Source organism: Rhinoraja longicauda, chromosome 11 (genome assembly GCF_053455715.1).
Source record: "Rhinoraja longicauda isolate Sanriku21f chromosome 11, sRhiLon1.1, whole genome shotgun sequence".
In the NCBI taxonomy this organism is placed as follows: Eukaryota; Metazoa; Chordata; class Chondrichthyes; order Rajiformes; family Arhynchobatidae; genus Rhinoraja; species Rhinoraja longicauda.
In genome coordinates, this window is record NC_135963.1 from 9,408,248 (window position 1) to 9,422,887 (window position 14,640).

The 14,640-nt window shown below is 41.9% G+C and overlaps 1 protein-coding gene across 1 annotated transcript in view; it reads left to right on the forward strand.

The window, feature by feature from the left end:
- hfm1 (helicase for meiosis 1) overlaps window positions 1–11,862 on the forward strand; it is an 81,914-nt gene extending 70,052 nt beyond the window's left edge. The window contains exons 36-39 of the mRNA XM_078408202.1: window positions 1,141–1,252; window positions 4,173–4,239; window positions 11,173–11,327; window positions 11,485–11,862. Of these exons, the coding sequence (XP_078264328.1) occupies window positions 1,141–1,252; window positions 4,173–4,239; window positions 11,173–11,327; window positions 11,485–11,542 (392 nt within the window). The 3' untranslated portion in view covers window positions 11,543–11,862. The remainder of the gene's footprint in view (window positions 1–1,140; window positions 1,253–4,172; window positions 4,240–11,172; window positions 11,328–11,484) is intronic.
- The last annotated feature ends 2,778 nt before the right edge of the window (window positions 11,863–14,640 follow it).

The window sequence follows — 14,640 nt, forward strand, 5'->3', positions numbered from 1 at the left end:
AAAGGCCTTTAAGCAGATTTATCAATAGGAAAAGTCTAGAGGGATATGGGCCAAAAACAGGCAATTGATTCTAGCTCACAATGCCAACTTGATCTGTATGGACAAGATGAGCCAAGAGGCCTGTTTCCATGCTGTATAGCTCTTTGACTCACTTTCTTTCGGAGTTGAGAGGTTAAGTTACTGAGCCTAAAAGAGATAATTGAAGCGAGTCTAAAATGTTAGATTTCCTAAAATTTCTTGGTGATAAGAAGCGTACCCTACTCGGTTCAGATTACCCTCAGCAGAATCACCATGCTAAATTGTCAGTGTCCACAAAGAGTGAGTAGCATTTCAACATTCATATTTGCACCTCAATAGTTATAAGCAGCTTAAACCTGTTATCCTACACTGCCATACTGAAATGTATATTTATCCACTTTTGCTTATTTGATAAGATGTAATGCATGCACATAATGTATTTAAAACATTCTCAATTTCAATCCATGTCATTATTATTTTACTATAAAAAACCGTAATAACTTTTATCTTTATCCTTGATTTATAAAAGGGATATATTTGTAAAATAGACACAAAAAGCTGTAGTATCTCAGCGGGACAGGTAGCATCTCTGGAGAGGTCTCGACCAGAGACGTCATCCATTCCTTCTTTCCAGAGATGCTGCCTATTCCGTTAAGTTACTCTAGCTTTTTGTGTCTATCTTCAGTTTAAACCAGCATCTGCGGTTTCTTCTTACTTATATTCGTAAAACACTGTTTAAATGTTATTTCATAAATTGAAAAGTATGGATGAAAGGTATTTTGGCACAGTACATTCATACAGTTCACAACACATGACGACAGCGAAAATTAATTTGTATATAGAAGAAATGTATCAACACAGAGTCAATGGTGTAAAACAAAGAATAATAACTATTTGTAAATCAAGGATTACTGGAAGTGGTAATGCAGTGTGTTTTAACATTTTTGGTTTCACTTGAGCCCTATTTGAATGTATTTACCTGCTGACTCCCTTATCAAGTACACATTGTTTAAATGTTGAAGACAAAAAATATCAATATTTCAGCAATTGTTTATTAGTAGAGCCTTTTACCATGTGTCAAGTGAATGTGTAAGTGTTCTGACCTTTGTATTATTGACATAGATTCGCCCTTTAGTATGTATCGAAAATTTTCAGAATACAATCAACAGAATACAATGCCTGAACGTCCATTCAAAAAGTTCCAGTACCAAACTATGAGCAGTAAAGGCAATTGGTAAGATTTACAAAATAGTAATGTTGATTAGTTGTCTAATTTTCTGTAGTCTGTAAATAACATGATGTTTGCATTAGATTCATTCAATTCAAAGAGCACCAATAATACAACTGCCGAATGAAGGGTAAGGTGACATGCCTCAATGAAAACCGACCGGTGGCACTACTGTCCGCGGTGATCATGTGCCTTGACTGGTTGGTTATGGCACATATCAACACCTACTTCAGCAAGAACCTGTACCCACTACAATTTGCTTACCGCCACAATAAATCAACAGGGGATGCAATCTTGCTGGCTCCCCACTTTGCACTGGACCATTTGGACAATAAAACACAAATGTCAGGATGCACCTCGGCTTTCAACGCCATCATCCCTTGCAAACTTGTTACCAAGCTCAGGGAACTGGATCTCTACACAACTGGAATCTTGACTTCCTCATTAATAGAACACATTTGCTACGATTTGGCAAAAACACTTCCTCAATAACCATCAGCTCAGGGGCACCTCAAGGCCCTGTGAGGGGCATCAAAAACAGGTTTAAATTGTAGACTGCCTAAAAGGGGTTTTATTGTGATTGTAGCGAGCTGCAAAAGAAGTTCGCAGAGAATCCAATCAGCGGGGACTGCCTGTTAATCTTGGTTCGTGTAAGAAAAGATTAATAGGGTGAATCTTTTTCTGAGTCTTGAGTGTGGTTCCGTGAGTGTTAAACTAGGATATCAACCGATAACTCATCAGAGAGGCCAAGCATAATCCCCATAATGATTTTGACTGCTAGTGAGGCCCCACCCACCTTCCCAGATTCAAAGCTGATGCTTTAATTGAATATACACGGCTGACTGACATCTACAAACAACCAGAAATACCCAGGCAATATGGTAAAATCATATTAAATATATAACAATTGTTAATTTTTGAAAAACTGAAATGCAATTAAAGGCAATGACATATTTTTACTTCAAGTGAAGCATATTAACATTTTACTTCATATTCTCTCCACACTTATTTTTCCCATTGATTTTAGTGGGCTCACTAGAGTTGGCATAGGCTCAACAGATAGATATCCCAGCCTAAGTACTTGAAAATCCAAAGAAGTCTGCTGGCAGCTAACTAGAGTTGAAGTCTGGATTTCAGTCCCTGCTCGGTTCATACTGAGCTGTCAAGCCATTAAATGAGTAAAGCCCAGCTTATCCAAACACAACTCCCAGCTGACAGCCAGAACATCAGGGTCACTCACTCTTGAGATGTGGTTCTCATTGCCAATGTATTGCCTGTCCCTGTTTGCCCAGAAACAAATATAGATACAACCTGCAAATCAGTTTCATAGCAAAACTGAGATTTAACACTTAAGTTGGATTGAAATAAGAAATAGCCTGTCAGGCAAAGGACTACAGATTTCTATCCTCCAGTTATATCACTCTGATAGTTTTGTGCTCATGTTTGCTCTCAGTGTGTATTACTTGTTCTATAACTAGGTTTGGGTTTGCATACTCGATTTAGGAACTGCATTCACATGGCAGAGGGTTTAAATTATAATCTACTTAAATTAATAGAATTTTAGACCTATAGTCCATGAATTCGTAGCAGTGAGTCTGATGATCAATATAAATTTCTGAACATCTCAATGTAAATATAATGTAGATGAGTCCCAACACGAAACATAACATATCTATGTTCTCCAAAGATACTGCCTGACCCACTGAGTTACTCCAGCACTTTGGGTCTCTCATTGTAAGTATATTTTGTATAAAGAGAAGAAAATTAACAACTGCTCCCAAGAATCACATGATCATTTGGGAAGGCAATGGATAATATAATTTAAGAAATAGTCTTATAAATCTGTCTTACTACATTTACAAACAAGCACCAGAAACACTGAATATTTCAGGCAATGGAGAGAGAAACGAGTCAATATTTCAGTTCAAAAATGAGAAAACAAGCTTGTGTTAAGATGCAGCAAAGGGGAGTGGAATGGAACACAGGATAGATGCCTGAAATTCCTAACTTCCGCATTGATGCCTGAGGTATGACCAAACAGACTATGAGGTAATGTCCCTCAAGCTTACATTAGGTGTTGTTGCAACCTTATCAGAGGGAGAAAACACAGAGCTCGGAGTGCGAGTGGGTTGGAGAATGAATGTGGGACCATAATTTCAGGGTTACCATTGTAGATTGTTCTGCAAAGCGGTCATCCAATCTGCATTTGGATTTTCCACCGCAGAGAAAAACAGTTTCATGCAGGGATGGCTACGATGGCTCTGATGTGATGTCATGCATCTACAACATTACATTTCATCTGACAGTCCCAACATGTTCTTCTGTATCATTTTACACTTGAAGTACTGGCATCAAAAATATGGCGCAGCACCAGAGACACAGCTACGATCCTGACCTCAGGTGTCCCCTGTGACCGCGAGAGCTTCCTCCAGGCGCTCCGGTTTGCTCCTACATCCTAAAGATGTGTTGGTTTTTTAGGTTATTGGGCCTGAAGTAAATTGCCCCTGTGTAGGATGAGAAGGTGGGATGACATAGAACTAGTGTGAATGGATGATCGATGATCAGCGTGGACTTGGGGTTCAAAGGGACTGTTTCGATACTGTATCTTTCAATGAATCAATGATAATTGTTTCTTGGACAACTTGGTATCAATTCTTACATTGACAGTCCACTTTCCTCTCCCTCTCTTCAACTTAAAACACACTTGTTCACTCACTTTTCAATTTCTGATGGAGGATCAGTGACCTGAAACATGAATGTTTTTATTCCCCACAGGTGCTGCCTAACGCGCTAAATATTTTAACATTTTATATTTTTGTTTCAGATTTCTGGCATGTGCAGATTTATTCTCATTCTCAAAATTTGATACTTCTAATGTATATAAGGATTATGTTTTTCTAAACATATTTGTCATTGATACTTTTAGGCATGGGAACCTGCCAACAATGGAACAGCCCTATTCTTTATCAGTTAACTCAACATTTCAGGAAACAGTAAGTTATAATGTCAAAGAAATTAAATACATTTAACAATCCAGTTGTATAACAAACAATTAATTTCCTCAGAGCCCAGATTGTAGTTTGAATCCTAAAATTGCTATTCATATTTGCTAGTACCAATGACAGTCTCTTTTTTAATTCTTGATGAACTGATTTGCCACAGTGGGGCACCTAACCATTTTAGGAACGAAAATAAAAGTCTGCTGCTAATGTTTCGTTGAATTTGTACTATTGCTTGCACAAGTTTATCATTGAACTGATGTTTTTATTTTAAATATGTGGATTGAAAATATTTATACATCATCAGACATGATAAACTAGCACAAAAATAGCATCTGGTTTGTAATGATTTTGGGTGCCGTCTGTACGGAGTTTGTACGTTCTCCCCGTGACTGCATAGGTTTTCTCCGAGATCCACAGGCCAAAGAGGTACAGGTTTGTAGGTTAATTGGCATGGTATAAGTGTATATTGTCCCTAGTGTGTGTAGGATAGTGTCAATACATAGATATAGAGACAAAAGATGCAGGAGTAGGCCATTCGACCCTTCGAGCCAGCACCACCATTCAATGTGACCATGGCTGATCATCCACAATCAGTACCTCGTTCCTGCCTTCTCCCCATATAGAATAGTTCCTTTATTGTCATTGTAACATGAGCCATGTACAACGAAATTGTAAAATGTCAGCCAGTCAGTGCACCATTCAAACATTTCTAAAAGCTAACGATACATACAAGGTAAAATATTTAAAAAAAGATAAACAACTAAAATAAATATCATGAAAATAGCACGCATAAACACCCAACCCTACATCCTTCTGTCGATTTCACAGTCTCTTATTATGTATCGCCCCTGCGTTCCTTGGCGGCTACATTTAGTGCCTTTATAGCAGTGGGGTAAAAACTATTTTTAAGTCTGTTTGTCCTTGTCCTTGTAGATCTGTACCGTCTGCCTGACGGTAACAGTTCAAACAGGGAGTGTCCGGGGTGGGAAATGTCCTTTATAATACTCTGGGATTTTTTGATGCAGCGGGAACTGTGTAAGTCCTCCAAGGTAAGTAGAGGGCAGCCGACAATCCTCTGGGCGTTGTCAATGGCCCTCTGGAGCGCTTTCCTCTGAGCCGCTGTGCAGCTGGTGTACCATACGCATACACAGTATGTTAGGATGCTCTCAATGTAGCACCGATAAAAGGACAACAGCAGTCTCTGAGTGATGTTATTCTTCCTGAGCACCCTCAGGAAGTGCAGTCTCTGCTGGACCTTTTTCAGCAGCGCAGAGGTGTTCACGCTCCACGTCAGGTCCTCCTCAATATGGATTCCCAGGAAGCGGAAATCCGCCACCCTCTCCACACAGTCCCCTCTGATAGTTAATGGTACCATGTCCGTTTTATTCTTTCTGAAGTCTATTATTATTTCCTTTGTCTTTAAGGTGTTGAGGAGCAGGTTATTTTCTCCACACCACACTGTCAGCTGCTCCACCTCATCCCGGTAGGCGTACTCGTCCCCCCCGGTGATGAGTCCCACCACCGTAGTGTCATCCGCAAATTTGACAATGGTGTTGCTGTGGTGGGCGGGGGTGCAGTCATGTGTATAGATGGTGTAGAGCAGGGGGCTCAGCACGCAGCCCTGTGGAGAGCCGGTACTGAGGCTGAGGGCCGTGGATGTGTGATGGCCCACTCTGACTCTCTGGCTGCGAGCTGACAGGAAGCTATTTATCCACATGCAGGTGGAGTGTGGAAGTCCCAAGTCCCCCAGTTTGTCCACCAGTTTATGGGGAAGGATGGTATTAAAGGCAGAGCTGTAGTCCACAAAGAGCATCCGCACGTAGCTCCCCGGCTGCTCCAGGTGGAACAGTGCAGCATGGAGGGCTGTGGCTATAGCGTCCTCTGTGGATCTATTCGCTCTGTACGCAAACTGGTGGGGGTCAAAGCTTCGGGGCAGGAGTGATGTGATATGACCCCGGACCAGTTTTTCAAAACACTTCATCACCACTGGTGTGAGTGCGACTGGCCGGTAGTCGTTGAGGCTGGAAATGTGGGGTTTTTTGGGCAAGGGGACTATGATTGCGGACTTCAGACAGGATGGAACAGTGGACTGGGCCAGAGACTGGTTGAAAATCCTCGTACAGACTCCAGCCAGCTGGTCAGCGCAGTCCTTCAGCACGCGTCCAGAGACGCCGTCGGGTCCAGTAGCCTTCCTTGGATTGATGGCCCGCAGCGTGCGCCTCACCTCATGCTCCTCTATCTTGAGGGTTAGGCTGCTGTGGACCATGTGGTGTGATATGGCTGTCTCGGGTGGCTCCACTTCAAAGCGAGCAAAGAAGAGGTTCAGCTCCTCTGCCAACGAGGCGTCACCTTCAGCAGCTCCAAGGTTGGTCTTATAGTTGGTTAGATACTGGATCCCCTGCCACACCTGCCTGCTGTTGTTACTGTCCAGGTGGTCCTCTATCTTCCTCCTGTAGTCTAATTTGGCCTCTCTGATGCCTCTCTTCAGGTTAGCTCGGGCCATGCTGTATAAAGCCCTATCGCCAGACCTAAAAGCAGTGTTCCTCTCTTTTAACAGCCGCTGGACCTCCCGGGTCATCCAGGGCTTCTGGTTGGGGTAGACCCGGATGCGTTTGTCCACTGTGACAGTGTCCATGCAGTTTTTAATGTAACATAGTACACTGTCTGTGAACACCTCCAGGTCCCGGTGTTCAAACACATCCCAGTTGGTCCTGTCGAAGCAGTCCTGCAGCTGCTGAGATGCACCATCAGGCCAAGTTGTGATGGTCTTTGTGATGGTAGGAGCGGTTTTCCTGAGGGGGGCATATGCAGGAATTAAAAACAGGGACATATGGTCCGACTGACCCAGGTGTGGTAGTTGTCTAGCCCTGTAGCCCAGCTTGATGTTGGAGTAGACCTTGTCCAGTGTGTTAGCTCCTCTTGTAGCACATTTAACATGCTGATAGAATTTGGGGAGCATTTTCTTCAAGTCCGCGTGGTTAAAGTCCCCTGCTATGATGTGAACACCGTCAGGATATATGCTCTGTTGACTGCTAGTGCTACCATACAAATATCCGATAGCCGAGTTAGCATTAGCATCCGGTGGTATGTACACAGCAGTTATCATGACAACAGTAAACTCTCTAGGGAGATAAATGGGCCTGCATTTAACAGTCACATACTCCAGGTCCGGGGAGCAGTGACTGTCTACAGTCACTGTGTTTGTACACCAGGTGTTGTTCACGTACACACAGAGCCCTCCACCTCTGCTCTTACCAGAGTCTCTTGTCCTGTCATGACGCTGTGCTGTGTAGCCTGCTAGCTCGATAGCAGAGTCCGGAATGAAAGAATGAAGCCAGGTCTCCGTGATCAACAGGATACAGCTGTCCTTCACGGCGTTGTTAGCTGCAGTCTGCAGCCTAAGTTCATCCATCTTGTTAGCGAGGGATCTGGCGTTCGTTAGAAACAGGCTGGGAAGCGGTGGTTTCAGTGGCTGCCTCCGTAGCCTGACCAGAGCGCCGGCCCTGCCGCCTCGCTTTTGCCTTCTCTCTCTGCGCCGCCTTCGCCTCCTCCCCGCGGGGATGGTGATCCACGGAGAGTCGGGGCTCCTCGCTATGTCCGCCGGGATCTTGTATGAGCGGACAAACTCGGCGGTAACCCCCCATTCGCGACCGGCTCCAATCCTAAGAAGATCCTGCCGGCCGTAGACGTTGTTCGCCCGACAGTAAGTACACAGGGCACAAAACAACACGCACACATACACATACACATACACAAAAAAACACGAGCACTGACCGGGAGGACATCGGCAACTGTGTGCGCCGCCATTTTGTTATCCCTTGATTCCGCTAGGCCTAAGAGCTCTATCTAACTCTTTTGAATGGATCCAGTGAATTGGCCTCCACTGCCTTCTGAGGCAGAGAATTCCACAAATTCACCACTCTCTGGGTGAAAAAGTTTTTCCTCATCTGTTCTAAATGGCCTACCCCTTATTCTTAAACTGTGGCCCCTGGTTCTGGACTCCCCCAACATAGGGAACATGTTTCCTGCATCTAGCATGTCCAACCACTTGATAATTTTATATGTTTCTATAAGATCTCCTCTCATCCTTCTAAATTCTGGTGAATACAAGCCCAGTCACTCCATTCTTTCATCATATGACAATCCCGCCATCCCGGGTATTAACCTCGAGAACCTACGCTGCACTCCCTCAATAGCAAAAATGTCCTTCCTCAAATTAGGAGACCAAAACTGCATACAATACTCCAGGTGTTGTCTCACCAGGGCCATGTACAACTGCAGAAGGGCCTCTTTGGTCCTATATTCAACTCCTCTCGTTATGAAGACCAACATGACATGTGCTTTCATCACTGCCTGCTGTACCTACATGCTTACTTTCAGTGACTGATGTACCAGGACACCCAGATCTCGTTGTACTTCTCCTTTTTGTAACCTGACACCATTCAAATAATAATCTGCCTTCCTGTTCTTGCCACCAAAGTTGAGAACTTCACATTAATGTGCTGGGATGGCTGGTCGGTGTGGACTCGGTGGGCCGAAGGGTCTTTTTCCACGCTGTATTTCTAAACTAAACTAAGTGTGAGCCAGTTCAGAGGTGTTTTCTTTAATGTTCACTACAATAGCATGCAAATAATCATCATATAAATGCATTCTTTATACATTAGATTCAAATATACAATATCAGTGGTAAAGAATGTTTTTGAAATACTTTAAAAAAAACTTAACAAAATGTCTACGACATATCAACTGAACTCACAATAATTTAACAATAACAATATAACAATAACAGTTATAGTGCACAGAAACAGGCCCTTTGGCCCAATCTGTCCATGCCAACCAAGATGTCTGTCTATGCCTATACCTTTCCTATCCATGCACCTGCCCATACGCCTTCTAAACATTGTAATTGTACTTTTCTACCACCTCCTTTGGCAGCTCCGTAGACACCAGGCATATCAATTTTCCGCATTTCCGCGGATTTCTACGTTTTTAAAATCTATTTTCCACACTTTTTGCATGATTTCCACATTTTTCACTTTGCCAAAATCGCGTTTACCAATTGAAAAAAAGAAAGAAAAAAAAGAAAATAAATGATGTATAGCACTAACACTAGGGTTCCACGAGGTCGCTCGGGGTTCCGTGAGAAATCCCCCGCGCCCTGGAAGTCTCCCCGGAAATGTGGCACCTAGGCTGGGCAAGGCAGCCAATCTCGACCTCATCGGGACTTCCACGGCCGATCGGTGTGTTGACTTTGCAACCTGCGGCCGGGGCTCTGGAACTCCAGCCCAGCTGGAGCCAGCACATGTATCCTCATAGCTGACTTCCTTGGCCGGCTGATAAACCAGCAAAGCTCTGGAACCAAGAGTGCCAGAAAATCATTGGTGGAACTGTAATGAATAAATATTAAATTTATGTGCAAGATTATATAACTAAATTAATTAAGGCGGCACGGTAGCACAGCGGTAGAGTTGCTGCTTTACAGCGAATGCAGCGCCGGAGACTCAGGTTCGATCCTGACTACGGGTGCTGCACTGTAAGGAGTTTGTACGTTCTCCCCGTGACCTGCGTGGGTTTTCTCCGAGATCTTCGGTTTCCTCCCACACTCCAAAAGACGTACAGGTATGTAGGTTAATTGGCTGGGTAAATGTAAAAATTGTCCCTAGTGGGTGTAGGATAGTGTTAATATACGGGGATCGCTGGGCGGCACGGACTTGGTGGGCCGAAAAGGCCTGTTTCCGGCTGTATATATATGATGATGATGATAAGACAGGGTTAAAATATAAAACACAGCAGAAAAGCCAATTACCACCTTTTTGGGCTGATTATCAATTAATGTGCAAATTTACTTCAACAAGTACTTTCAATATGTACTTCAATAAGCAAGATGATATTATACTCTAAATTACTGCAATTAGTGGTCATATGTGGGTTTGTTTACCCCAGGACTAGAATCAAGGTAGAGCAGAAATGCACATCCTTGCTAATCATATGTAAATGAATTTTTGAGTCATTTTTGTGTTTAATTTCATATTCGTAATTTTATTATACACGTACGGCATATTCTTGGAAATTTCTTGGGTATTATAATAGTCTTCAACCTGTTATATCATTTAAAAGTATAATAATCATAGGGAATATATTTAGCGACGTCTACATCGCTAAAAATAAAACATATTCAAATTTTCTGACCCCCGCTGTACGCCTCGCGCAAGCGCTCGGCTCTCTTCCTCTTTTTTTTTTACCTCACTCACATGCCTGAGACACGTGGCCATCTGTATGCTAAACTTATTAAATAAAATGTATTATTATTATTAAACTTGTCCCTTTGACCTGCTTTAAATCTTTCCTCTCTTGCCTTAAACTTATATCTTCCAGTTTACACTCCCTTACCCTGGGAAAAAGACTGTCACCACCCTATGCTGTGATCTACAATACCTATGCTATTCATAATGTTATCATCTCTGTGATGCCACTTTTGCTCCAGACAAAACCAACCCAGCCTACCCAATGTCTTCTTATAACTCAAGCCTTCCAGTCAAGGCAACTTTCCTGTGAATCTTTACTGCCAAGTTTAAACGCATCCTTTGGCATGATCAGAATTGCACACAGTATTCAAAGTGTGACCTAACCAAGAATTTCTATAACTAACATATTGCACCTGCTCCTAAACCCAATGACTTGACTAATGAAGGCAAGCATACCATACATATTCTTTACTAGTCTATCTACCTGGGTCACCATTTTCTGGGAACTATGTATTTGTAGCCCATTGCTATCTTACAACTAACAGAATTATGGTAAATAATTGAAATATGCAAAGGTTTCAAAAATATATGGTTAATGTTTGGAGATACAGTGATAACTAGAATAAAAAAAGTAATTTTAATGATTTTATTTCAATGAAAATGTTATTGTTCTATTTAGTCCAAAATTCTAGGAACTATTCATCACACAACTCAAGGTGCAAAGGAAGAATTGAGTTCTGCATCTTCCGATGTAGATGCACTGAAGTATCCTAAAAGTCGTGGCCCTTTGGGCTGCTTCCAACAGTTGGCTACACCTACTGCAAGAGAACCCAGGTAGAAGCATTTATTCCATTGTGTGTGCTCAATACGGTAGAAATCGGTCAATGAACCGAATTTGTGAGAATCTAGGATATTTCATAATAAACACTTTCAGATTTATTTTGAGTGTTATAGATTATTTTGTGCTTCATTGTGAATTTTTGTATTTCAGACATTCTTCAGAAGAAGAGTACGATACTCTGGTCAGCATTTTTGATGGAATATTTTAGGATAGCACTTATAACTCCTGGTATTCTAAATATGTTTTCATTATATCAATGTTTGCCAAAGCTTACAATTTGCTAACTGCTGCAGGCATGTGCTAACTAGAACACAATTTGAAAATGATAAATTAAAAAATATACTTTTTGCCTGTTCTTGTTGTCAGTTTTTATATCGAATTTGATATTTATTCAGTCTAGAGATCAAATCATTTAAAGTATATTTATGAGCTGAAAAGACAGATAATGTAAGGTACGAGTGAACAAATTTAAATTGTGCACCTCAACACTCCTCTATTATTGTAGTAGAGGTGTTAATCTATTTAGTTTTGATGGACTGGTATTTCTAGTTATAAAATGAGATTTTTGGATTAAAGTTTTTTTTGTTCCTAAGTTTCTTAAAGTTTGTTGTCAAACCATGAGATTACGTTCCTTTATTATTAAATAATGACTGTTATTTTTGGTGTGAAGAATATTTGACACATGCGATTTCTCAACACGCTTAATTCAATGTAAAGTATAAAATATTTCCTTTAATTTTCAAAACTTAGTGACAGTTAATTTATGCCAGCTGCAGAAGTATTGCTGTTGGGAACTGATGGACCAGGCTACTTTTAGCAACACTTACTGACTGGTTGAAAAGTAACCCACAGATACCTGGGAGCACAAGAACTGCTTCTACCCTACTGGAAAAAATGTGCTTAAAAATGAATGCACATTTTGCGTGTTTAAAAATCAAAATAATTACTTAGAAATGCTGACTAATGTAAACTAATTTAATGATTTAATAATTATAGTTTCTTGTTCATGTCACCTTATTGTATTGATACTTGTTCAAATTGAATGTTGAACTACAGAAAAGATTATTGCATAAATAAAGTTGCTTGTTCCTTCAAATGTCAGCCCAGTTTGCTGAAGTTCAATGTTCAATCTATTATTTAGCAAGATACATTATTTTCTATGGATGGGAGAATTGACCATCTAATTTTTCTGTTTACTTATTGGGAATAGGATTCTTTCTTAAAAATCCAACTTTTAAAAATATTTTTCCCCTTTCTAGTTCCAGTCCTATCCCATAGGCATTGATTGCACAAGGACTGGACTTTTCTCAAGTTGGCTTTTTTCATATGTGAAACTAGAGAGTGCCAACTAGTTATTTTTCCACTGGGAGCAACACAGTTGTGCCAAATGCTATTTTCATCCAACTTTCTGAAGGTTTCTGATATGAAGGTTGGAGAAGTGAGGTTGGCAAGAGTGAGGTTGGGAGAGGTTAATGTTATGCAGGGGGTTGGAGCTATGGTGCTGAACTATGATCAGAAGTGATACTCTGGATATGGTATTTAATCTCCAAATTCTAAGAATATTGAGGTTAATTGCATTACCACCAGATAGTTCAGCATGGACTAGGGACTCGTAACTGGGAGTGGAAGCGTTGGAAATCCATTTGTATTCATGCTACATTTAGTTATCATATGAATTGTCGGACATTTTCCACTGTAAAGATTGTTACTCAGAAACCCTGATGCAGAAATACAAGCATTTCTCTTTCTCCAGACTACTCTGCTGCAGTTTCAGCTCTGGTTTTGACAAGTTCTCCACTACAGTTGTTGCGAGTGTTGGGTTTGTTATTCCATTCTCTGTTAGCCACAGCCACCACATGCTTAGTTATACCCATCTTTCTGTCATCGTTGACATGTATTGTTCTCTGTCCAACAGTAAAACATGTCCTCATGTCCCATCTTTCCATTATTTTATTGCACTTTGTTTCTGTAATTCAAATCTCCCACAGTGGTGTGGGATTGCCAACTGTAGGCAACTGAACCATCCTACCAACAACTACAGAGCAGTCCTGAACTACTACAAACCCCATTGGAGACCATCGGACTATCTTTGATCAGTCTTCATCTTGCACTAAACATTATTCATGTTATTCCCTTTATCTTGTATCCGTACACTGTGGATGGCTCGATAGTAATCTTGCATCGTCTTTCCGCTGAAAAACTTTTCACTGTACCTCGGTTATCCACAGCCATTAAGAGTAAGAGTGTTTTATTGTCATATGTCTCAGATATTCTTACATGCAGCAGCACAACAGAATATGTAAACATAGTACACTGTAAACAATATGATAAACAAGAGATAGAAAAAAAAAGTTCAGTGTGTATATGTACAGGGTATACCCTCAACCGGGTATACCATCAGGTCCATGCGCTTTCCAAGGGTTCACTCCCCCCCCCCCCCCCGCAGAATCTTCTGACTTCAGCCTCTGTGACTGTAATACCATCAGGGCAAATGGGGGCTCGGGAAGGTACATCAATGTTCTCCCTATCAAAGCATGCATAGAACGCATTGAGCTAATCAGGGAGTGATGCTTCGCTGTCGCTTGAGCTGCCTCCTGATTTCGTCTTGGAGGAGGTGATGGCATTCAAGCCCTGCCACAGTTGCCGAACATCCGCCCCATCATCCAGCTTTGAACGGAAGTCCCTTTTGGCCGTTTTGATGGCCTTGTCAAGGTCGTATCTAGACTTCTTAGAGACCTCTGTGTCACCAGACCTGAATGCCCGGGATATGGTCCGCAGAAGAATGCGGATCTCCTGGTTCATCCAAGGCTTCTCGTTAGGAAACGGAAAGTTTTTGTAGGAACACAGTCGTCCACACATTTATTTATGAAGTCTGTAACGACTGTGGTGTATTCATTCAGGTCTGTTGCCGAGTCCTTGAACATTGCCCAGTCTATTGACTCCGAGCAGTCCTGTAGTTGTTCCTCTGCCTCCCCAGACCAGCCCTGTGCAGTCCAGAACAAGGGGCCACAGTTTAAGAATAAAGGGTAGGCCATTTAGAACGGAGATGAGGAAGAACTTTTTCAGTCAGAGAGTGGTGAAGGTGTGGAATTCTCTGCCTCAGAAGGCAGTGGAGGCCAGTTCGTTGGATGCTTTCAAGAGAGAGCTGGATAGAGCTCTTAAGGATAGCGGAGTGAGGGGGTATGGGGAGAAGGCAGGAACGGGGTACTGATTGAGAGTGATCAGCCATGATCGCATTGAATGGCGGTGCTGGCTCGAAGGGCTGAATGGCCTACTCCTGCACCTATTGTCTATTCACCTCTGGGG